Here is a 24,965-nt window from a genome sequence, read left to right as displayed (position 1 = left end):
ATGAAGGTGGCGACTTGAGGTCGTCCATGTCAAAAGGCAGACTCTCCTTCCCTTCTCCCTCCATCTTCTCACTTTTTTTCTTCTCCCTGCTCTACTTTTTCCCACATTTTCTTCTCTTGAATGAAGCTTCTTAATAAATTTCTCCCATACTGTCTGTTGAGTTGGACCTTCACATGTAAAACACTCTCCAAAAAGAAATGGATTTCTAATGATTAGGCTATGTGACCGATTCTGATTAATACCCAGTAACTGGTAAGGCCAACTGGCACATGAGGCAAAACCTGAATATTCTTGTGGGGAAATGACATGCTGCCGTGGAAGCTGCCAGTATGCCAAGGGTGTCTCTGGGCTCGACTTGATCCCTTTGCTTGTAAGCTAGCATAGGCTCATTTTGTTGTTGATACTGTTGTTGCATGCTATGTACCTTGAGATGGCTAAGGAAAGTCAAAAGTATGAAAAGTGTGGTTGTTGATGTGTGGGATGAAAAAGGGGATTTGCCCAATTTTTCTTTAAACAACAAGCTGTGTGTCTCTACTTTCCTTATTGATGTCCCTGAGGCTTTCCAAAAATAAGTACATACAAAACTTTTAGAAAGACTGCTTTCAGCATAGAGTAGGATGTGTAACCACATAAGGCATTGTATTTCCTTGGCAACTTCAGTACATATTTTATATGAAAATCCTGCTGCTAACCTACCCTGAGGTCTTCCTTTTCCTTCTCAATAATTCTTGAGCTTCTGCCAGTTCCCTTCAGACACGCTTCATACCGCATACTTCCCCCCTGGTAGTAAAAGGCGCACTTAGACTCACATTGGAACTTCCTCTTGACAGGCTCCAGTTAGCTGGTTTGCCTCCTAACACAGAAGGAGCAGGATGAAGCCAAACTAGTTTTACTTAAATTCATAGCTGCTCTTAATAATCAGAAATGTGAAGTGGAGAATTATTATTTTGGGCTACATATGTAGCGAGTTCTAGGCCAACCTTGGAGTAGTGATGATTATTCTTATAAAAATTAAGAAAGAACAAGAATATTGTTATTTGTTTAATACACGTGGACACATACACACACATACACACACGCACATTCATGCACAAACAAACCTGCAGCCATAATAATTTTTTGGTAAAATGCATTAATTTTGAGTTGGTTTTTCTGATCATTTGCTTTTTAAATTTGTCTAGCACTTCTATATTTTGTAATTGTTTTCACTTTAAAATTTTTATTTTGAATAAGATATCTAAGCCTCTTACAGTTACACAAAGGAAATAATAGTGTCTTTCTGTTACAGCCATTCTACAAAGTCTGTAATGGATTTTGTCAACAGCAATGAAAACATTATTTTTGTACATAACACAATTCACCTCATTTCCCAAATGGTCGACAACATCATCATTGCCTGTGGAGGGATTTTACCTTTGCTCTCAGCAGCTACATCGCCAACTGTAAGTTCTTTACCTCCACCTAGTGGTTGTATTTTGTAATGACAAGAGTTGATCATTCCAGTCTTTTCAGATACAGGAACAGGCAGATTTTCAACAGTTTCTCCTACAGGTACTTTAAAGTCGTTTGTTAGATTTATACTCCAGTCTCTTTTATATACCAGTATTTGGATCTTCTTATGTATTTTTATTAGAGTATTTCTCAGGTTCTTTTAAGAAGAACTATAACTGTGTGTGTGTGTGTGTGTGTGTGTGTGTGTGTATGCTGTATGTATCTTTAAATCTTATATAGCAGTAAGCTGTTAAAATCCATTTGTAATATAGTGTTACCTTATTTACCAATTTTCTATTAAAATATCTATTTTTCTTTATAAAACATTGAAAAATAATATTGTCAATTTGGAAAGCATTTAATATTGAACTTGAATGTACTTTGTTATATGTAATTTTTATCTAGCAGACACCTTTAGTTCAGGGCTGGGGTGTGTCTAGCATTTGTAGGTCTTGGGTTTGATCCACAGAGTCATAGATAAAAATGCCTGACTTATGTAAAAATGAGTCTATTTAGGTGTAACTTTAGTATATGGGAAGGAAAATAGAACTCTGTGTGCCATAGGGCTTATCTTGCTCCTTTTCCTAAGTAACTCATTTGTAAGACCCAGAACACACCTTGGCCTTATGTTTGTGTTTTGTTGACATTTCTATTAGTGAGGGAATGCTTGTGAATTGGTTTCAGACGATATTTCATCAGTAACATGAGTTTCCTATGTGGCTCTTCTTCTCACGTCGTCCATTGGGACAGCGTTGAAGTTTACAATGTTAGGTACAACAGACTGTCACTGCTACACCTCCTCCAGGCACAGCTCCCTGTGCAGGCAAGCAGGCTCCTTTGCAACAGTGCAAAGGGCATCTCAGCACTGGGGTCTTGTGCACTGCTGAGTAAGCAAACCAAGGAAGGAGCCTGGGCATAGCAACCCAGAGTGCGTGGTCTGTGAAGAGGCTGGTGCTCAGCGCTTGTCTGTCACCCCCTCCTCTAGTGATGAATAGTAACTGTAGTCGTATTTTCAGGTAACCAGGGTTCTTCTTTTTTCTATACATCAAAGACTAAATACAATGCTTTCTGTGTAGCATAATATAAATTGTCATTTGTTGTCAGGAAATTTTAAGAGACTGCATTTGCTCTAATATAAGTATTGAATATTTTTACACTTTTGTTTAGAATATAAATGATCATTCTGTAAAGTAGCATAGTAATAAGTTATTAAAATTTGTAAATGTTTGAAATATCCACATTACTAAATATTTTCCAAATTTTAGCATCAAATATTTCTATTAATAAAGTATTACATAAGTTCAATAACTCATAAATGTGTTTTATTTATATATACATACACACACACACACACTATTTTAACTCTCAATTTAGCTTAATTTTAAACTAATGGATATACTGTGAATATACTGGCATTTTAAAGTTTAACTCCCAAGAATATTTACAGATACTGTTTTGAACACTACAGTTTGGGATTTTAAATTACCTATCAGTGTTCTTAGCAGAGTTGGAACTTAATTTTTTATCAGAAATTTTTGTTGATTTTGTCTCTTAATTGGTCTATTAAATGATTACATATGTACTTGGTTTTTGCAACACACTTGATTTTATTTATTTATGCTACACTGTTTCTTTCAAAAGATTTGTTCTCATGCTTTATATATAATAGGGAAATGTGAGGGTTACTAAGTACTGTTTCGTGTTGCTGGATTCTTTCAGTGTTCTATTCAGGCTTAGTGGGAGAAAGGACAGGGGAGCCTGTATAAAGAAAAAAACTCACATTGAAAATAGGAGCTTTTCAGCTGAAAAACCTACAAGTGTAAAACTTTAAGAATTTTGGACCAGGTGAGAGAGAGGAGACACTAGGGATGCTTTGGTGTGCCGACAGGCTGTGGAACTTGATAAGAACATTAGAGTATCAACTCCAGGTGCATGAAGCAGAAGCAGGAGGCACTGCTCAGGACACTCAGTTTGAGTGTCCTGGGGATTTCAATGATATATTTTTTATCAGATTTTCATGTCTTTGAAGCCTGACTTTTTAAAAAAAATACCCAGGATAATTTTCAATATTTGACTATATTTAAGTTCTACTCTTCTAATATTTACTATGCCATAATTCTGAATGTAAATATTTTGCCACAGATATTTCAGCATAAGAAAAATATCCTTCCCCTTAACTCATTAATATTGTAAAACATTTTCAAACAAATACAGATTCCATGACCTCATCAATAGAACCTCCAAGTGAGGTTAAATGTCTCAATACCTACACAGTTGTATTTTGTTGCCTCTAGACAACAGTAAAATGCATCTGAAAGTAACAGAGACACATCCTAAATGTGCCACACAAAGATATGAGTTTCAGGAGCACCAACTCCAAAGATGACCATTTGGTGAAGGACAATTTAAGTTTACCAATTTGACATAGACAGAAAAGGAAAGAGTATGACAAAAATCTTGGTCGTATTTTAAAATAGAAGAATTATGGACAGATTGGAGCCTCCTTAAAAACTGAAGAACTTGAAAGGATTGGGAGTGAAGCGTGTTGCGTGCACATTGTGAACTCACACACCTTTACCTCTAGCACTTGGCAGGGAGGCTGAGGCAGGGCACTTCTCCATACCAGGCAAAGTCATCACATCTCCATCCTGCAAATTCTTAAATTATGTTCACCTGTTGTTAACGTTAGGTTATTTTATTTTAGAAAGTTCTGTCAACTCAAGCCAACAATTTATTGTAATTGAATTTATAATTATCAAGGGATATCATTATATGCCTCTAAGAACTTTTAACATATATTTTAAATGCATTTATGAATGTAACTTTATTTTGACGCAATAGTATCATTGTGACAGTGAAAAAGAAAAACTAAGTTATAAAAATTAAAACTTAAGATCATAATGCAGATATTATTTTCAACATTCTTAGAATCACAGTTTTAATTTACTCCAAAAAGTTAATGTTTCTTTAATATAATTTAAAATCACGTTGTAGAGTGCTTGTAACATCATGTTAAATGAAACATCTAGGAAATTCTTAAGCTCTTCAAAAAACCTATCAGTTATTTTAAGATCACAGTTTACATGTCTGGAAATGCTTGTGAAGCCAGTAGCTACATATTTTAAATTCCATGTATATCATGAGATATATCTGTTCATTAAATGTGAGAGGTGTTTTTTGTTGTTGTTGTTTTGTTTTGTTTTGTTATTTAACAGAAGAACCAAAATGAAGAGTAATGATTGATATCAATTCTCTGAAAAAAGGCATTTTCCAACAAATGTATATTAGTTTACTTAACTTTTTATATTTTGTGTTCTTGGTCTGATAGGCTTTTTTTCAAGACCATATTCAGCCTAAAATTTTCTGACCTTCACTTTAGATAATAAAGTTCTGTCTTATTTAAAATAAATACAAATATACATCTATCATCTATTCATACATACATATATACATACATACATACATACATACATACATACATACATGCATACATACATACCTGGGAGTAATGAAAACTTAGATGGTAGCAGTTAGCAACCTCCTTCTGTGTGGAGCCAGGTAGTAAATACGCTCGGCCTCGCACCTGTCTGCTGTGTGTCTCAGCTGCTTAGCTGCACTTTTGTGAGAATGGAAGAGGCTTATCATAACAGCTGTGTAGTTTTCTTGGATTTTGAAAATTGTATCTTGGGTATTCTAAGTTTCTGGGCTAATATCCACTTATCAGTGAGTGCATATCCAGTGACTTCTTTTGTGATTGGGTTACCTCACTACGGATGATATCCTCCCGATATTTCCATTTACCCAAGAATTTCATAAATTCATTGTTTTTAATTGCTGAGTAGTACTCCATTGTGTAAATGTACCACAGTTTCTGTATCCATTCCTCTATTGAGGGACATCTGGGTTCTTTCCAGCTTCTGGCTATTATAGATAAGGCTGCTATGAACGTAGTGGAGCATGTGTCCTTATTACCAGTTGGAAGATCTTCTGGGTATATGCCTAGGAGAGATATTGCTGGATCTTCCAGTAGTACTATGTCCAATTTTCTGAGGAACTGCCAGACTGATTTCCAGAGTGGTTGTACAAGCTTGAAATCCCACTAGCAATGGAGGAGTGTTCCTCTTTTTCCACATCCTTGCCAGCATCTGCTGTCACCTGAATTTTTTATCTTAGCCATTCTGACTGGAGTGAGATGGAATCTCAGGGTTGTTTTGATTTGCATTTCCCTGATGACTAAGGATGTTGAACATTTTTTCAGGTGTTTCTCAGCCATTTGGTATTCCTCAGTTGGGAATTCTTTGTTTAGCTCTGCACCCCATTTTTAATGGGGTTATTTGAATTTCTGGAGTCCAGCTTCTTGAGCTCTTTGTATATATTGGATATTAGTCCCCTATCAAATTTAGGATTGGTAAAAATCCTTTCCCAATCTGTTGGTGGCCTTTTTGTCTTGTTGACAGTGTCTTTTGCCTTAGAGAAGCTTTGTAATTTTATGAGGTTCCATTTATCAATTCTTGATTTTACAGCACAAGCCATTGCTGTTCTGTTTAGGAAGACCAACATGTGGATACTTCGTTCCTCCTTAGAATAGGAAACAAAATACCCATGGAAGGAGTTACAGAGACAAAGTTTGGAGCTAAGTCGAAAGGATGGACCATCCAGAGACTACCCCACCAGGGGATCCATCCCATCATCAGCCACCAAACCCAGACACCATTGCACATGCCAGCAAGATTTTGCTGAGGGGACCCTGATATAGCTGTCTCGCATAAGGCTATGCCAGTGCCTGGCAAATACAGAAGTGGATACTCACAGTCATCTATAGGATGGAACACAGGGCCCCCAATGGAGTAGCTAGAGAAAGTACCCAAGGAGCTGATGGGGTCTGCAACCCTATAGGTGGAACAACAATATGAACTAACCAGTACCCCAGAGCTTGTGTCTCTAGCTCCATATGTAGCAGAAGATGGCCTAGTCGGCCATCATTGGGAAGAGAGGCCCCTAGGTCTTGCAAACTTTATATGCCCCATACAGGGGAACACCAAGGCCAAGAAGTGGGAGTGGGTGGGTAGAGGAACAGGGCAGGGGGAGGGTATAGGGAACTTTCGGGATAGCATTCGAAATGTAAATAAAGAAAATATCTAATTAAAAAAAAAGTTGAAAAAAATAAAATACAAGATGCTAACATTGTGTTTGTTGTGAATATAGTAAGACTGACACAAACAAGTCTTATTACCATAGAACATTCATTAGGTAAATTAACTCTTTTTATGATATAACTTGAAATTGATTCATTGACTATTAAATATAACAATTTTTTAACAAATATAATTATTTCTTAGAGACATCTTAGCCAGGCAGTGGTGGCGCACACCTTTAATCCCAGCACTTGGGAGGCAGAGGCAGGTAAATTTCTGAGTTCAAGGCCAGCCTGGTCTACAGATTGAGTTCCAGGACAGCCAGGGCTACACAGAGAAACCCTGTCTCGAAAAACAAAACAAAACAAAACAAAACAAAACAAAACAAAACAGAAAGAAAGAGAGAGGCATCTTTTTACTATTTATAGACATTTTAATGTACAACTATATTAAACTTTAAAAACCGTAAGAAGAATGTGCATTTTGTTTTTGTTTTGTGGTCTCCTGTTTTTAAAAAATAACAATGTAAAGCTTAACCCAGAAGCAAGGCCTTGTCATTTCTCCCCACAAGTGCTGCACTTTGTTGATTACGTGCTGCTCAGACTGATTTCCTAGTGAGACTCAGATGCATGTACTGTGACGTTTGGATTCAGTGGAAATGGTGGGGACCTCAACGTGAGATCTATCAGTGTTTTAGTCTGGGCATGGCCTCTGCATTCGTTTTGTTGGCTAAAAGAGAATAAATGATACTTATCCATCAGAAAGCACACAAGAAAATCAAGTGTGGTAATTCCCTCCTTAAAAGCATTTTGTTTGTAACACTCTAAAGTATAAACCATTCTAGATAATTTAGTTATTATAGATAATCAATTTTGATAGCCAGATACTTGTTTACGATTTCTAGGGAACTGGCCATTTGAAACCATAAATGAACACAGAAGTCTGTGTGTTGGAGGAATAACATTTCTGAATTTCCTCTTACAGTGTCACTGTTTTGGAAGAAAGCTTTGAATTCTTTAGACTAGTCTTCCCTTTAAGAAAATGGTGTAAGATAGACTTTACGAAGACTGGAGATGTACATTGCATTTATTATAGTAAGCAATCTAAATGAGCTGTATTGTATTTTGATTTTGAATACCTGTATTATTTATTTAAAAGTATATGTTATGGTAAATGAATCACAAATTTGTTTTAAATATAAATAAAATAATAGTTTTAACTTCAATGGTAAGGATAAAATTAAAACACTTGGCCTGGGAATGTCATTAGAATCCTGTGGGAGTTTGAGGCAACTTTGATCTACAGAATGAGTTCCAGATCACAAGGCTACACAGTGATACTCTATCAATCTATGAATGAATGGCTATACATGGAGATACTCAAGGAATATGAATGAATGAATGAATGAATGAATGAGTTTAGATCACTTACTATGACGTTTGATCAGTGTTTGCTTTGTGAAAGGGGTATTATTTTGTTGAGTTTTAGAGTTAAGTTTTCCAGAACTAGTCAGTTGAGTTATTTCATTTATTTTCTACCACACTCTTGTTATGAATGAAGGCAGAGATTTGGAAGGAAACATGGAGAAGAAGCAGAGAACACTGAATCATTCATTCCTTCGGGGTTTATTGAACTCACTTAAGATTTTAAGTTGTCTCTTTTGGTCAACCATCCAGAATTCTGTGTCAGATGTGGTTTAATTTTTTCTGTCCCAGGAAAAAAATAGAAACTGATATATCTGGGTTTTCAAATAATTGCATCATCATAAAGAAGGAAAGCACCGTTTTCTTCTGTGCTAAACATGAGGGTGGTGTTAACTGATTATTAGCAGGATGTAGAATTGAAAAATAGGAGATCTGTGGTTTTTTTATGTTATGTTTTCCTAACAGTGATCTTATTGGTTGTCCCAAGATTTTTGTATATGTCATCCCAGTGAAGATCCATGAAATAGCATATTTTGAAATTTATATTAATATTTATGTTATAAAACTCAGATAATTGGAATTTTATAATTATTGTAAAATATCTATAATGTTTTATTATATGTACATGATTCCTAAAGCTCCGAACTCTTAGATAGTATGCAGTTACTTGTTCTTATATTATAGGTCATATATAGTTGTATCAGTGAGTTATTTTCTGACACAAAAAGTGAATTTTAAGTTGTGATGATGACAAATATTTTTTGTTTGTATAACAGGGGTTCTGAATATTTGAGGAAATAAATTATAACATTATTTCCTCATAGAAAAGGTCTAGATAGTCTGTAAGTAACTCTTTAAAATGTCTCATTAATTACCTACGAGGGAAAAATACTTGTTTCACAAAGTAGAGTTTTCATTCTTTCTTCTATATTTGCTGTACTTACATGTGGATATTTGGGGGCAGTTACTCAAAATAAATTTAAATGTTTCATATTTAATCTTAATCATAATCATGTACTTTATAAAATGACTATTCTGAGAACTTTGTTTTTAGTAAACTAATCAAATATAATTTAAAATATTATTTTGTGTTTCAATTTTACATGTATTTTCATTTAATTTTAATAATTTCCTTTTTCTTGTACTTTTTTGGTCTGTTGTCTGTTTTGTCTAATGCATGTCCAGGGTTCTAAGGTTAGTATTACTTTTGTAGTAATTTTTAGGCTTTTATTTTTAAATTTTATTTTTACTTAGAAAAAATTTTACTTGGTTATATTTTGAGTTTTCATGTCATCTTTTAATCAGGTATATTTTTGTGTATTTAAAAATTCATTCAGAGTAAAATTTATCCAATATTTTGATGAATTAGTTGTAATCATAGCAATAAATTATTAATCATAGCAATAAATATTATAAGACAATGAAAACAATCGATAGAGTTCTATGTGCAATCAGACTTGACTTCCAATTACAGAAACTGGATGGGATATATATTAAGATTTAGTGAGAATTATATTAAGTAAACTTTATCATAGGATGCTTACATAACATTGTAAAATATATTAATAGAATGCAATAAGAATAATTCTGTAGGTTACTGTTCATGTTAATAACTTTTTCTTTCATCTTTGATATTTTAGTACAGTAACTTTGTCAAATTATGTGGACAATACAATAATTCTGTATTTAATATTTGTTTCTAATTCACTATTGTAAAATTACAGCATGTTACACTGGTTGTATTAGTAGATTTTAACTACAAAATAAAGCAATAACTAATATAGTAAGGTAGTGCTCTCATCATTTCAAGAATTTGAAATCATGAAGCATTTAAGACCATGACTGCAGATATAGTAAATTCTAATTTATTAAGAAGTTACTAAGCGTGTTTATTGATCTGAGCAATGGCCAGTGTTTCATCTTAAAACAACTGAAAATAGAAATATAATCAATATTTTTCTTATAATTGTTAAGCTATGGTCACAGCTGTTCAAGTGTGATGCTGTGTCAGGAACAAAGCCCAAATATTTAAGCACCCTGCATTCCCAGGTACAGTGTGAAAGTCAATAGGAACAGGAATCAATTTCCTGCTCCCACCGTGTACTTGACTTTACCATTTGGTTAAAGCTCAGAAAGTTTGGATAGTGTGTCCATTTTCAGAAACTTTGAACAGTATTTTTATTTACACAGCATCTCTTTTCTTTGCTCTTTTTGGCACTAAGAAAGTTAATTCAACTTAGAAAATTATCAAAGTCATTACAGTGTGATCTACAGGATGAAAGATAAAGACATGTTGCCATTGTTTATAACTTATGAACTTACACATTCTAAGAAACAGAATTAATTTTAATATTCCCTCTAAAAGCAGAAAGTGACATTTTATAATAGGAATATTTTACTGAAAATTTAACTTTAAGCTTAACAATGCTACTTCTTCTCTTACAGCTAGGGATTCATAGCTTATCAGTTAAGTATCTGAAGGAGTGATCCTTCTAATTCAACTGATACAGTATTTTAAACTAATACTAATTTTAAACTAGGCATTTCATTTAAGAATAGTGTGTAGAGCCGGGCATGGTAGCACACGCCTTTAATCCCAGCACTCGGGAAGCAGGGGCAGGTGGATTTCTGAGTTCGAGGCCAGCCTGGTCTACAGATTGAGTTCCAGGACAGCCAGGGCTACACAGAGAAACCCTGTCTTGAAAAAAAAAAGAATAGTGTGTAGAGAAACAATATTTTGCAAGGTCTTGTGATAGGTAGTAATAATTTATTCTTTATATTCTTACCTAAGTTTTCTAAATGACTATTCTCCTGCAGTATATGCTGTGCACCATAGTTCCCAATTTTAAACAAGATTTTTTTCTCCTTTTTTAAAGACTGAATTGGAAAACATTGAAGTAACACAAGGCATGTCAGCAGAGACAGCAGTGACGTTTCTCAGCCGACTCATGGCAATGGTTGATGTCCTTGTGTTTGCAAGCTCTCTAAATTTTAGTGAGATTGAAGCTGAAAAAAACATGTCTTCTGGAGGGCTAATGAGACAGTGCCTGCGGCTAGGTAAGTGCACTGAGGCAGCGATGCTCACCGTAATCACTACAACGTGTGCAGCTCTGGGGTACAGAACACATGATTCAGATTGGAGATTCTGAAGCTTAGTAACTATCTTGTAATCGTTAGGATTTCTCAGTTTAAAAACTTGTATCTTCACATCAGAGATTGTATGGAATCATCATTTATTGCTTCAAATATAGTCAAACACTTAGAATTATTTAAAAATCAATAAAGCTGATGCATATCATTGAAATGATTTTAATGCAGATCCCTTTGTGAACCTTGCTTATATCCTTGGCAGGCAAACAATAAGGATATAGCACACATCAGAACCCTTAGCTAGAGTAGAAGAAACCTGAGTCTAATGGCCAGTATTACCGAGGAAGTGAGAGAAACACTGGCCCTAAATCTTTATGTTTCTAAAATAATGACTAAATGCTAGTGACAAGGAGTGTAAACTGCTCTGCTGTGAAGATAGCTATTATAACCCTAAGAATGAAGGGCGCCTGAAAGGGGAAGGTGTGCTCTGTAGGGTCACCTACATAGGTGACACAAGGGCACAGCCTTATTATAACCTCTTAAAGGATATAGCTTATGTGTATATATGTATGTTTGTGTATGTGTGTGTGTGCCTGCCAATGCAGGCACGTGTGGCAGTCAGAAGATAATACCTAGTACCCTTTCTGTCGTTCTCTACTTTATCATTTGGGAGTCTCACTAAACGTGGAGGTAGGCTGTCCTATCTTATTACAGATATGAATATAGGACAGGGGATTTGACTTGAGGTCCCTATGCCTGTACAGCAAATTCTTATACCTACTGAACCATCTCCTCCATAGACATTTTATGCCATACTAAAATTTTTATTGGTACAGGACATTTGTGTGATGGTGACTGTTGGAGGATTATAGAGTTAGGAAGACTTATTTTGGGAGTTTGAAAGTCCCTGATGATCTGTTTCTTCTGACTCAGAGTATATGAGTATTTTATTTAATATATATTGTATATATGTTGTACCTTCATTGGTGAATTTCATAACATAAGATTTATCTAATAAACTGTAATAATAACCTGTGACAGAGAAGGAAACACACAGGAAAACAGACTTAAAACATTTTCCTATAGGGCCATGTCAACAATTTATGTTAATATCTTTCTGATTTCTTAGTTTGTTGTGTAGCTGTGAGAAACTGTTTAGAATGCCGACAGAGACAGAGAGACAGGGGAAACAAGTCTTCCCATGGAAGCAGTAAACCTCAGGAAGCTCCCCAAAGTGTGACTGCCGCAGCAGCATCCAAGGTAATCACCCATTTTCTCTGAAATATGCAGTCCTTTTTATAGTGAGAGCAGTGCTTCATGGTCTGTAGAATGACAGAGGCTCTAGTGCTGGCTTCTCTGCTTCGTGGTTGTATCTGAAAGGCTAGCTCACCTCTTAAGATGTCACTCGTATGTTAATGAAAAAGATACTAGTTATTTCTTCTGATAGGGTTTTTAAAAATTATACTGGCACATAGAACTAGGTATTTCTGGTGTTTCTACTTTAAACAGTTACATCTATTTTCAGAAGCCAGCCTATAAACAAAGCACATTTTTAAGTGGATGAACTTTGGGTAAAAAACTAGTTATTGGCTGCTCATCAAATGAATGAATGTCATATAATAGTTTGGCATATGCTGGCAATTTTCATTACAAATGAGCTGTCCTTTTGTGTTTACCTGACACGGTATTGCATGCAGCTTCATGACTTTGAAGATTTACATGACTGCTCTGCCCTTAACTTCTGCAGCTGTGCCTTGTGTGTAGACTTTCTTGTTGTGACCTTTCACACATGCAGTAGACCTCATTTACCTTGAAAATAGATTTTTAACTTCTTAAACTTCTGTATAATTTTCCTATCTTGAAGTACTTTTCCTTATATTTTATCTATCTTACATACATTCATGTAGTTCATCTTAGATACTGCTTCCCTAAGATGAAAGTTTTCAACACCATTACCACGCCCTCCCTAGTCTATGGACAGTCCTTATGATGGTAAAGCCAGCACGTCTCTGTCCCTCACTGCACTCGTAATTAAATGTTCAGCATTGACACAGTAACTTTTATTCAACAATCGAAGACATAACACAGACGTTTACTTAGTTTTCTAAGTTCCCTCACTCTGCATTGCTGTAGTTTGTGCTCAGCCAGCTGTTCGTGCACCAAGTCTGTTGGTTATCTAGTGCTGCAGCCTCTTTGCTTGTTCTCTGCTGTTAGGGAAACAGCCTTGAGATAATATGACCCACATACTAGTTTACTGCTGACAAGACCCCAGAGTGATGTGCATTGCTTGGGAAGTTAAGTATTGGTGTGTCAGCAGTCAGGCTCATAGTCACTCCGTAGACATATTAAAGGGGTAGTCACTACAGGATTTTCATGTCAAACTGTACATCTCTGGACCTTCAGAGCACTTGGAGTTCTTAAGTTGTAAAGAAATGTTTCTGAGTTATGTTCTCTCTGCCAGTTAGCAAAGGGGATCTTGAAACAGATATCTTTGTCTCCCACATCTCAGATATCCAGTATTTAAAAGTGAATCAGACTCTTAACTTAAATGATGTTGTTTAATTAAAATGCAAAAGTAATATATTAAAGCATAGTGGAGTGAGGTGCCTTTTGCTTCTCTTTTATTACTTAGGAGATGTGTAGCTAAGCCACTGCTTGGGACAACATTAGCTCATGACTATGCCTGTGCTTTTTTTTTTTTTTTTTTTTTTTTTAATCATAGAAACATCAGTGGGTGACAGGAAGTCTTTCAGAATCCCTAAACCAAGTGTGCTTCTTCTTGTAGAATACAGATGGCATGCCCACTGAGACAGAAATTTGTATTGCTGAGTTAGTGAGTGTGTCTCTAGTAAGAGGTTTGGCAGTGAGAAATGGATAAGTGGTAACATTCAGGCATTTGGAAAAGATTCACTTGATAGCAAAGCCCATTCAGTATAGAGAATAAAAGTAAGTGGTGGATATTTTGTTCATGCATTTCAAAAGTGGCACTTTAGGCAGTAAGCCATAGTTGATTTTTGGTCCAGCCTAAGAGCTTTCTGGTATGAATCTGGACACACTTCCATGAGTGGTGTATCTTCACGGAGCATCATTTTCATTCTGGAGCTGAAATTTAAACATGTCTTCGTATAATCTTTACATGTTCAAATGGGATTAGGGATATCTTTGTAAAATATAAACTGGTACTTATAGTAAATTATTTCAAGTCTTTCCATATGTACTATAGATTTACCTATTTTATAAATTATACACAACTTTCCATAATTATCCTATGCTAAAAGTATTAGGCTATTTAAATGATCTAGTTGAACTTTGGAGCAGTTACAGTTTCACATAGACTGGGTAAACTAGATGATTTTAGTAGAAACCATTTGCAAAAATGATGTATTAAAGTACATCGTGGTACCTGGGGTGAAGTGAACATATAAGTATCAGCCATCAAGTACTGACCTTTTTCCTATACCATGATCCACAGGATGTTCACAACTTCCTTTAGCAGTGAAACACCACAGTGCTGTCTGTAAGGAAGTAGGAATCAGACAACAAGCACACACCTGTTATGTACAAAACTTGTATTTACGTTTCATGTATATACATTGTCAGAATTAATCCAAAGCACTGCTAGCATATTCAGTAACCAAAAAAGTGCTAGAGTGAGCCAAAGTCACTTGGTGCACTTGATAACATATGTTATAAATATATTATCTAAAATCCTAAGATTTTTGTTTTTCCAACTATAGAAAATCATTTCAATGGTATATTCTTTAATGTCTGACAACTATAGTGAGCTATGACTAAGGTAATTTTAGAGCTTACCTTTTAAAAATGGATCATGAAGTAACTACATATGTAATTGAATAATGGTAACTAGTAATATTTTCATCTCAATATATATGATGGATAAATTAAGAGAATTAAATACATTTATTAAGTGGATATGTTAGAAACAAATATTATCCAGATAAGAGATATTTGCCCTCAGTTCTTCTGAAAGGCGAGATCATTTTATTCTGGTATAGCCTTACCTGCGTTTATGAGACCACAGAGGCATCTCTGTTGACAGCAAATCAACATAGAGGAGAAAGCATCACAGGCAAAGCAGGACAGGAAATAAGCTTGTGCTAGCTTAGATGTCAGTAATTTCTACTTCTGTGAGGAGGCAGGGAATGGTTTGGGAAGCTCAGCCTGTGATGCTCCTAAAGAATTGTCTAGAATAGACTGTTGCTCAGTAATTCTCTTTTCTTTTCAAGACTCCTTTAGAAAATGTCCCAGGTAACCTTTCTCCCATCAAGGATCCCGATAGACTTCTTCAGGATGTTGATATCAATCGCCTTCGTGCTGTTGTCTTTCGAGATGTGGTAAGTTACAAATCTGCTTGATTTCCTTAAAAAAGCAAACAAAAGTCAAACAGCAGCAGCAGCAACAACAAAACTGTCACTGTCATTTGTGTTAAACTGTAAAGTTTGTTGCTATCATTACCAAATGTCCTGTCACCTGGATATATTGCATACCAGGATATAATTGATGGTCAAATCGTTGGGCCTTAGTTTTTTCCCAAAGGATTGTTGACAGTTTGCTTTTGAAAAATGATATGTATGTGTACAGGGCTGGGGAAAGGCTCCATGGGCCAACTGCCTGCCTGCTGTATAAACATAAAGACCTGAGCTCAGATCCCTGGCACCTACAAGGAAGTCAGGCATGAGGCTTCACATCTGTAATTCCACAGCTGGTGGTGTAGAGGAAACTTCTCAGTCTGAGTTAAACAGTTCAGAGTGAGAGAAAGACACTCAGTGTCAACCTCTGTCCTCCCTATGCACTCTCAGGTAAGCATACACACACATGTGCATACACTGTTGCTCACACAATGATAAAACATTTTGAAACTTAGTTTATATTCCAAGATTGGATATAGCCTTGAAACACTAAGTTGACTTTGTCTTAGGTTAACTGGTCCCACCTTTTACATTCTTTACTACATTTCCACATAATGAATATTTGTTTATTCTCAGTGTTTCTTGTTGGGCATAAAAAGTTACTTGATCAGGTATTAATGGAAGCTACCTTTGGGTATGGGAAAACATTTCTTTCATTTAAACAAATATTAATTATTATTGTGCATATGTGTACTCGTGATGCATATGTGGCTCATACCATAGAGTACATGGGGAGGTCAGAGAACAACGTCTTGTAGCCTGTTCCCACCTTCATGAGGGTTCCAGGGATTGGACTCAGATATCCAGGCTTGGGCAGTGTACACCTTTACCCAGTGAACCATCCCACTGGCCCCTACTTTCAGAAATGATGGGATCTGCAGGAATCTGAATTAGAGCGGTGGCTTAATAACATTCAAAGAAACAGATTGCTTAAGGAGGGTTTAGTGGGACTCTTTCATCTCTGACTGCTTATTAAGGCAATTGACCTTTTTATGAATTATACCTTTAATCATATTGTTGATTTATATTACATATTTTATATTTATTGCTTAAGTCTGTTATGTAATATAAATCAGCAGTATGATTAAAGGTACAGTAAATGACAATGAAAATTAAAGGTAGATACTTTCAGTATTAAATGAACTAAAAACTTAAAGTGATAATGCTTAACATTGCAGAAGTGAATGAATCAGGCTCTTGTATGTAGTCATTGTTGCATAAGGATAAATTGAACAAGCTTTTTTATAGTTGTTCACTAATATTTTAGAAAAAAAAGCTCTTTATAATACTAGTGTCTGAAATCCCAACAGATGTACTTGGAGAGTTGTAACAGTGTGCGTGAGTGATGGGCCCTAGGCAGATGTGTAGAGTGAGAGCTTCACCTTTCTGCCAGTGTGCTTGTAGATCCCAAGTGCATATCTCACATTGAGTAAGCTGGGGCCTTAGAAGTGTTTTGCAATTTTAGTATATTAGTTAATGGTAAGAACTGTACTTTATTTTCAAAATTTTTATAAAACAGCAGTCACATTTACTTTATTCAATTTCTGAAATATATCAGACCTCAGATTAGGTTTTAAGAAATATACATATGCATATTACCTTTGTGTGTGTGTGTGTGTGTGTGTGTTTGTGTGTAGAATGTCTTTACACATGCTCAATTGCCACATCGCATGGGTAAAGGTCAGATGACATGTTATGGAGTCTTGTTCTACCATGTGTGTTGGTGCCTAGGATCAAATGCAGGAGGCTTTACTCCCTAAACCATCTGGGCTGGATCCGAAGATTTATTTCATTTTGATTATGGTGTAAAGGTGTATGTTTTGGTATCCAAAGAAGTTAGAAGTGGATGTCACATCACTGATGGATGGGGTTTTAGATTATTGGGGACCCGAACTCTGGTCCTCTGTAAGAGCAGCAGGTATTTTTAAGGTCTGGCTATCTCCTTATCCCTCCTTCCAGCAACTTTTATATCAAAGTTTAATGTCTAAAAAAACAAGAATAGTTTCTTATACCTTGTGAATTTATATTGTAAACATTCTGAGTCTCAAACTGCCTTTTCATTTTCCACAGGATGATAGCAAGCAGGCACAGTTCTTAGCGCTGGCTGTTGTTTACTTTATTTCTGTTCTGATGGTATCTAAGTATCGGGACATATTAGAACCCCAGAGAGAGACTGCAAGAACTGGAAGCCAACCAGGTAGAAATATCAGACAAGAAATAAATTCACCAACAAGTACAGGTATTTAATATTTTCTTTCCACTATTTGGCATTTCACCATTGTCATTTTTTTTCCTGCTAACACTTTTGCAGTCATGTCTGAACTGTACTTACTCATAGACATTTCAGACATTTCCAGAGTTGTTGAAGATAGTGACCCAGTACACTGCAGTTCCACACAAATGTGCGGGTTCGGCCTGTAGATACTTGTAATCACTCTCACGTGTCAGAGGAGCTTTGAGGTTACTGTTTCCCATTTATAGATGCAAATCATTTGGCTATGTTGTTACTTAATGTGCAAGGAACTTATGACTTTCAGCAAATTTCTCATGAAACTTTTGTGAGCATGAAAAATAGGACGTCCTCGTCCATTGAAAATGAAAATAAGGTAAAATAACCAATCTTTACTGCCTAAGTTAAACATTTCCTTCTTCCCCTCCTTGCCTTCTTGCTATTAAGCATTTAATATCTAAATATAAAACTATACAACGTGCAAACAAACATTTTAAATTTTGTACAAGTTGTAAAAGGTCTATACAAAGTAGTTTTCACTGAAAGAATTATGGAGAAGTAAGCTAATAGATCATAGTGCCCCACCTTGGTTTCATTGACCTCATTTGCAATACACTAATGTTGCAGGAGACTTTGCACGATTGACTGTCACTGATCCCAAGACAGTGAGGCCCGTGAGAATGGAGCCGGATAATGAGATGGACTAAAGTCTCCTGCAATAGCTACTTTAGCCATAGCTTCAGACAACGTATTTATCTTCCGAGGGTTAAGGAAAGGTCACATGAGTAAAGTTCTCATGAGTTCAAGTTGTGTACAATCACAAGGACAAGCTACGCATATCAAAATCATGCTTTTTCATAGAGACATTTAAAGAACAGCTTAAATATTTAACTGAACAACAGCAGCAAGCAATAATGAGTGATCAGAAGTAAACTTTCTCCTATCCACTATAACTAGGAGTAGAACAAAAACACATTCCAAGAACAATTTTGTGTTTTGAAGAAATGACATCACAGGACTCTTGTTTTCTTGGAGTGTTCTTATAGGCATTCAAAATTCTCACACAAATCCATATTTGGACTATATTCTGACAATTGGTCTTTCCTACTGTGCTTGAAAAATGTTTTGGGGCAACTAATTGTTTGCATTTCCTACCAAGTGTTTGTATCAAGATGATTTTACTGTTGTAGGCACTGTAACTTTGATAACTCAATGGCTATTTCTTGTTCTATTAGATTAATTTATAGGTGAAATTCTTTACTAAGTAAACACAAATGGATGGTTTAAAAGTCAGTAGAGATTTGTGCTCCAACCACTGTATCTTGTTACATGTAGCACACCTCATTTCCTTTTTACTGCTATTGCAAAATAAAAGATCATATCTTAGCCCTAGAATTTTCTCATACTATTTCATTATAATGCTATTATTTTAATTTTATCTTGATATTTAAACATTAGGTTGACATTCATGTTGTTGTCCTTTTAAAGCATGTGTGTATCATATATGTATGAGATGAGCACTATTATAGATCTAGTTTTCTAGTTTGCTTGTATGTTTTCAAGTATGTTGCTACAAATACTCTACTTTTGAAACCTCTTTCCTCCCTAGATATGTGTTCTTTAGTATTGTTTGCCTGATGCAGTAGCATAGAAATGTCATGAGTCTTTCAAATGGACTATATTCAGACTCTCACTTTCCTTCTAAACTTTATCTCCATGATTCTCTCCACAGTTGTGGTCATCCCATCTATCCCTCATCCAAGTTTGAACCATGGACTCCTTGCCAAGCTGATGCCTGAGCAGAGTTTTGCCCACTCATTTTACAAAGGTAATGCTGATATTATCAAAATGCCCCATGTCTCAATACTCATTTTAATATAAATAATCACTAATAAAGATGGTGTGTTGTATTTCTACAATGTGGCTTCTGAGAACCAGGTACAGCTTTTGTTTTTGCATTCCATTCCATTTCTTGGGTTAACATCTTCAGATTATGGGGACCTACTATTTACTATGCTGGCGTACACTAGCTCTTAACAGTCATGCTACAGTAGTGCAATTAAATTAGTCTAAAATGCAGCATACTATAGGTTAACTAGGGAAAAAGATCGAACATAACTCTGGAAAAACTGACCTACTGATTATTTGATATCTAGTCATAAGATAGTCAAAATACTATTAAAAGGAATTCAAAATAAGTCTTTCATGAAAAAAATACAAAATTAAATGTTAAGCATCCAGTAATACTTTTCTAAATATGCTTATAAAGCATGAGCATAAGGAGAAAAACAATCATTGAGAAGAAATAGATTTGTAAGCAACAACAACAAAAAATGGTACAAGTAAAGTCATTACAACAACCACCATGGACTGCTGGTGAGATTGCAAGCTGGTACAACCACTCTGAAAATCAGCTTGGCGGTTCCTCAGAAAATTGGACATAGGATTATCTGAGAACCCAGGTATACCACTCCTGGGCATATACCCAGAAGATGCTCCAACAAGGACACATGCTCCACTATGTTCATAGCAGCCTTATTTATAATAGCCAGGACCTGGAAACAACCCAGATGTCCCTCAACAGAGGAATGTATAAATTTACACAATGGAATACTACTCAGCTATTAAAAACAATGACTTCCTGAAATTCTTAGACAAATGGATGGAACTATCATCCTGAGTGAGCTAACCCAATCACAAAGATCACACATGATATGCACTCAATCATAAGTGAATATTAGCCCAGAAGCTCAGAATACCCAAGATACAATTCACAGACCACATGAAGCTCAAGAAGATAGAAGACCAACGTTTGGATACTTCGTTCCTTCTCAGAAGGGGGAACAAAATACCCATGGAAGGAGATACAAAGACCAAGTATGGAACAAAGACTGACCTGGGGATCCATCCCACATACCGTCACCAAACCCAGACACTATTGTGGATGCCTTGCTGACAGGAGCCTGATAGATGCTGTCTCCTGAGATTCTCTGACAATGCCTGACCTATACAGAGGTGGATGCTCTCAGCCAACCATGGGACTGAGCACAGGGTCCCCAATGGAGGAGCTTGAGAAAGCACCAAATGAGCTGAAGGAGCTTGCAGCCCCATAGGAGGAACGACAATAGGAACGAACCAGTACCTCCAGAGCTTCCAGGGACTAAACCACCAACCAAAGAGTACACATGGAAGGGCTCGTGGCTCCAGATGCATATATAGCAGAGGATGGGCTTGTTGGACATCAGTGGGAGGAGAGGCCCTTGGTCCTGAGAAGGCTCAATGCCCCAGTGCAGGGGAATGTCAGGACAAGGAAACAGGAGTGGGTGGGTTGGTGAGCAGGGGGAGGAGAGATGGGATTGGGCTGTTTTAGAGGGGAAACCCGGAAAGGGGATAACATTTGAAATGTAAATAAAGAAAATATCTAATAAAAAAAACAGTAGTTTGATATATTCCATAACTTATGATGTCTAAGGACAACCTTAGAGCAGCTAATGGTAGCAAAGTATTTTTTTACACCTGAAGAACTTTCATATTTTGGAGTTTAAGGGAGAAGTAACCGACTTTTGAACAGTGGTAAATGAAAATTTCTTTGTGTAAATTAGTAACATAAACATTGTATGGTGTTTGCTTTGTGATACAAATTAAAATAGTCTACTAAAGCCATAAAATAGACATTTAACTTCTAGAAGATGAGTGTCATCCATTTATTACCAACCATTAATATACATCATTTGTAATCATTTTTAGATTGTGTATCAAAGAAATTAAATGTCTATTTAATGGCTATGTCTCTTTCCCTGAGAATATATTTCTAGTTTGAATATAAGCTTAATATATGCATCCCCAACTCTTGAGTTGTCATTCCAATATACTTCTATGACACTTATATATAAACAAATCATACTAATACATTATATTTTAAGGACTGGTATCATTGTTAGAGTAACTTGGATTAGCTTATTATTAAAAGGAAAAATGTTATGTCATAAGCTTTAAATATTGATAGTCCTAGTATTTGTGAAAATATTTAGGTTAGTAGAGCTGGAGAGGAAGGTCAGCAATGAAGAACACTTCTTGTTCTGTCAAAGGGCCTGAGTTGTGTTCTCAGGACCTCCTTTGGTTTCTCACACCCACATCAGGAGCTCACAACTGCCTGTAACCTCAGTTTAATGAGTCTGATCATTTGTTTTGCTCTGCAAATACCAAAATGGCATGTGGTGCACCATACATTTTGCTCAGTAACACTAACAAAACAATGACTACATAAATCTTTTTTTAAACAACCATATTTGTGTCTCTTTTACTGAATTATTCTCTGTTTTAACCATTTTCTTTGACTCCGATGTAATAAAGGGAAGTTGCAAATGTAAATGCAGCCATCCATGCCCACTGCCATCTTCTTCTTGAGAATGGTATCTGTTTGCTTCCTTTCCTCTTACGCTTTATTAGAATGTGTACTTCCAGAGGGTAGTAATGAACATCCAGTTTATTTGATTTCTTACTAGATGATATAAAGTGTAATATTTTAAGATTTATATGTAATGTGGGATGATTGCTTCAAACTTACTAACATGCCACTCACTTGATATGTGGGTCATATTTTTATGATAAACATTAGAATTGGATGGATATTTTAAATTTTTCATAATTTTCATGACAGTAGCATCCCACTATTAATTGTAGTTACCATGTGCAGAAAATAGTTCTTCAATAAATTAGTAATCTAGTGAAAAATTTAGTATTATTTTGTAAAGGTGAATATGGGTGTTTGTTGCTTGTAGTTCTGTGCTCCCACCTTTTGCTTCAGGAATGGCCATGCTACTAGTCCCTGCCTGGCTTCCCTTTTGCTCTACTCACATTTGCTCCATGAAGTGGGCTGCACTACCAGACCCTACCTGACTTCCCTTGAACCCTCGGACAAAACATACACACACAGTTTGTTCCTTTACAACTTGCCTTCTTAGCAGAATTTTTGGATGTTGATATCTCCTGCCTGGAAAAGTGTGCCCTTATCAATTTATTATGTATCTCTTGACCTGCCCTAAACTTCTGTGGCTAGTCCCACCTAGCCCCTGTCAAACATGCCTGATCTCCAATCTGTAACAATGGCCACAGGCGACAACTCACCCCAAGACCTCACATGACTGCTGTGTTCTTCTCTCCCTAAAGCTTGGCAGAAACTCTTTCCTTATGTATCCTTTTTCTCCTGGGAACTGGAAATCCTGTCTGTACCTTTCACCCAGCAATTGATCCCCTGCTTTCTTTACTGACAAATCAAGTACCAACTGGGGAAGAAGACCTTAGCATCAGAACTGCCCCTTTCGGTGTTAGCCTGGAAATATAATTAATAAGCCTTTAAAACAAGAATCTTACTGGTAATTTGTCCTATGATAAAGCTGTATGTTACCATTATAAGCAAAGCAAATAAGTTTGGGTAATTGTAACAGATATGTCATATTAATTTTCCTCTAATTTATTATCAGTGTAAATAAGACAGGAAACAAATGAAATAATATAGTTTTATAAGAAAGACACATGCATTAAAAGTCTAAATAGGCTAAATAATTCTGTTTGTTAATAAATGAACATTCTATATATTATAATTATGTTTGCTAGTCAAGTGGAAGCATTGCTTGAGAGAGGGGTACATAATACAGCCTTAAGAAGGAAACTATATTTTCCCTTTTTTGTGTGTATTTTCTTTCTTTTGAGATAGAATCTTGCTATACAGCCAGAGGGAGGGTGAGATGGGAGCCTAATGTCCAGCAAAATTTGAATTACCTGTTGATTTAATATAATAATTGGTGGGAAGGCAGCTGTTTGAGTTGTTTCAGTAGATAAGCAAGACCCAGTCCCTTAGTGTCTTTGAAAAGCTACATTAAGGAACTGGTTCTAAACCAAGGGGCATACTGTTGTTTTCTACTTTTGTCAAAATGTTAACACAGATTTAGAGACTTAAATCAATTGGTATGTATCTCTTATAGCCCTTTTGGTTAAAAGTATAACATGAGTTTTATATAATATGAATAATTAGGCTAGCATTAGCACAACAGCAATAGTGCGTTTTTATGTCCTTGTTTATTTTCTGGAGTGTCCATTTTTTCCTCCCCTTTCCATTTTTTAGATGCATTTGTACTCCCTGACTCAAAAGTCTCTCCCTCCACCGACCAGTAATTGGTGCATTGTCAAAGCATTCTTTCATTGTCTCACTTTCCTCTGAACAAAAATAGGAAAGATTTTCTGTTCAAAGGACTCATTAGATTGGAATTATCTCACTTGAGTAACCCAAGACAATCTTCCTTCTCAGGGCTCTTAAGTTTAATGTTTCCATGTAAGGACAAATAGTTTCAAGTTATGGGAATTAGGTTTTTGATACTGTAGAAGTAGGTATACTGCTACATAGGATAATTTTAAAAAGCAATTGTAGGTAGGGTGGAGAATTTATTATAGGGACATGCAGGGAAGTGGTTAAACTATTAGGGTGCCTCTTGCTTCAACTTCAGCTGTTATTGCTTGAGAGAAGCATGGTGGGGTTGTAGGGATAAAGAAGAAAGTAACCTAGGGAGATACATTGCAGGTCAAATGGATGGAATTTGGTAACAGGTTCAATATAGGGTTTGAAGAAATGTGATGTTTCAGAGATAACCTCTGGCTGTTTGGTCAGAAGCACTGAGGTGATTAAAGAACCAGTTGATGGAGTAGAAAAGACGAGAGGTTGTGAGGTCAAACCCAGGTATACCTGATGGATTTCTTTTCTGTAGATTTTAGAGGGTAGCTAGTTTGTCTGAGGGAAAACAGTTGGTTGTGAAGCCAGAATTGTAACTTGGTCAGTTTGATTAAATTTCCATTACTTTCCTATTTTGACTTCCAAGTTACCTCCAACAGAAAGAAGTACCTCCAAGTTCTTGTTTAAGGCCTGGAAAGATGCAGTGGGTGGGGAGCAGAGGGGAAGGTGAGAAAATGCTTTCTCAGGATAAAGGGCCTCAGGTAGGGAAGACAGGATGAGATTATAGATATAGATATAGATATAGATATAGATATAGATATAGATATAGATATAGATATAGATATAGATATAGTGTCTGACGGTGATGATGGCAGCAGCAAGCAAAACATGCTGTAGTGCTCCTGTGCTTTGCTGTATATTCTTATGTGTACATTGTCA

The 24,965-nt window shown here is 36.0% G+C and overlaps 1 protein-coding gene across 8 annotated transcripts in view; it reads left to right on the top strand.

Annotated features, from left to right (window-relative positions):
• Positions 1–24,965, top strand: part of Nbea (neurobeachin) — a 554,101-nt gene that overhangs the window by 170,048 nt on the left and 359,088 nt on the right. For 5 of the 8 annotated variants that reach the window (XM_029537487.1, XM_021195277.2, XM_029537484.1 and 2 more), the window contains exons 24-30: positions 1,289–1,442; positions 9,236–9,244; positions 10,927–11,107; positions 12,270–12,400; positions 15,388–15,495; positions 17,641–17,809; positions 19,533–19,628. In XM_029537487.1, coding sequence (XP_029393347.1) covers positions 1,289–1,442; positions 9,236–9,244; positions 10,927–11,107; positions 12,270–12,400; positions 15,388–15,495; positions 17,641–17,809; positions 19,533–19,628 — 848 coding nt within the window. The remainder of the gene's footprint in view (positions 1–1,288; positions 1,443–9,235; positions 9,245–10,926; positions 11,108–12,269; positions 12,401–15,387; positions 15,496–17,640; positions 17,810–19,532; positions 19,629–24,965) is intronic. The other 3 variants (XM_029537485.1, XM_029537490.1, XM_029537491.1) reach the window with 1 other exon arrangement.

This window comes from Mus pahari, chromosome 4 (genome assembly GCF_900095145.1).
Source record: "Mus pahari chromosome 4, PAHARI_EIJ_v1.1, whole genome shotgun sequence".
In the NCBI taxonomy this organism is placed as follows: Eukaryota; Metazoa; Chordata; class Mammalia; order Rodentia; family Muridae; genus Mus; species Mus pahari.
This window is presented reverse-complemented; position numbering and strand designations above follow the sequence as displayed.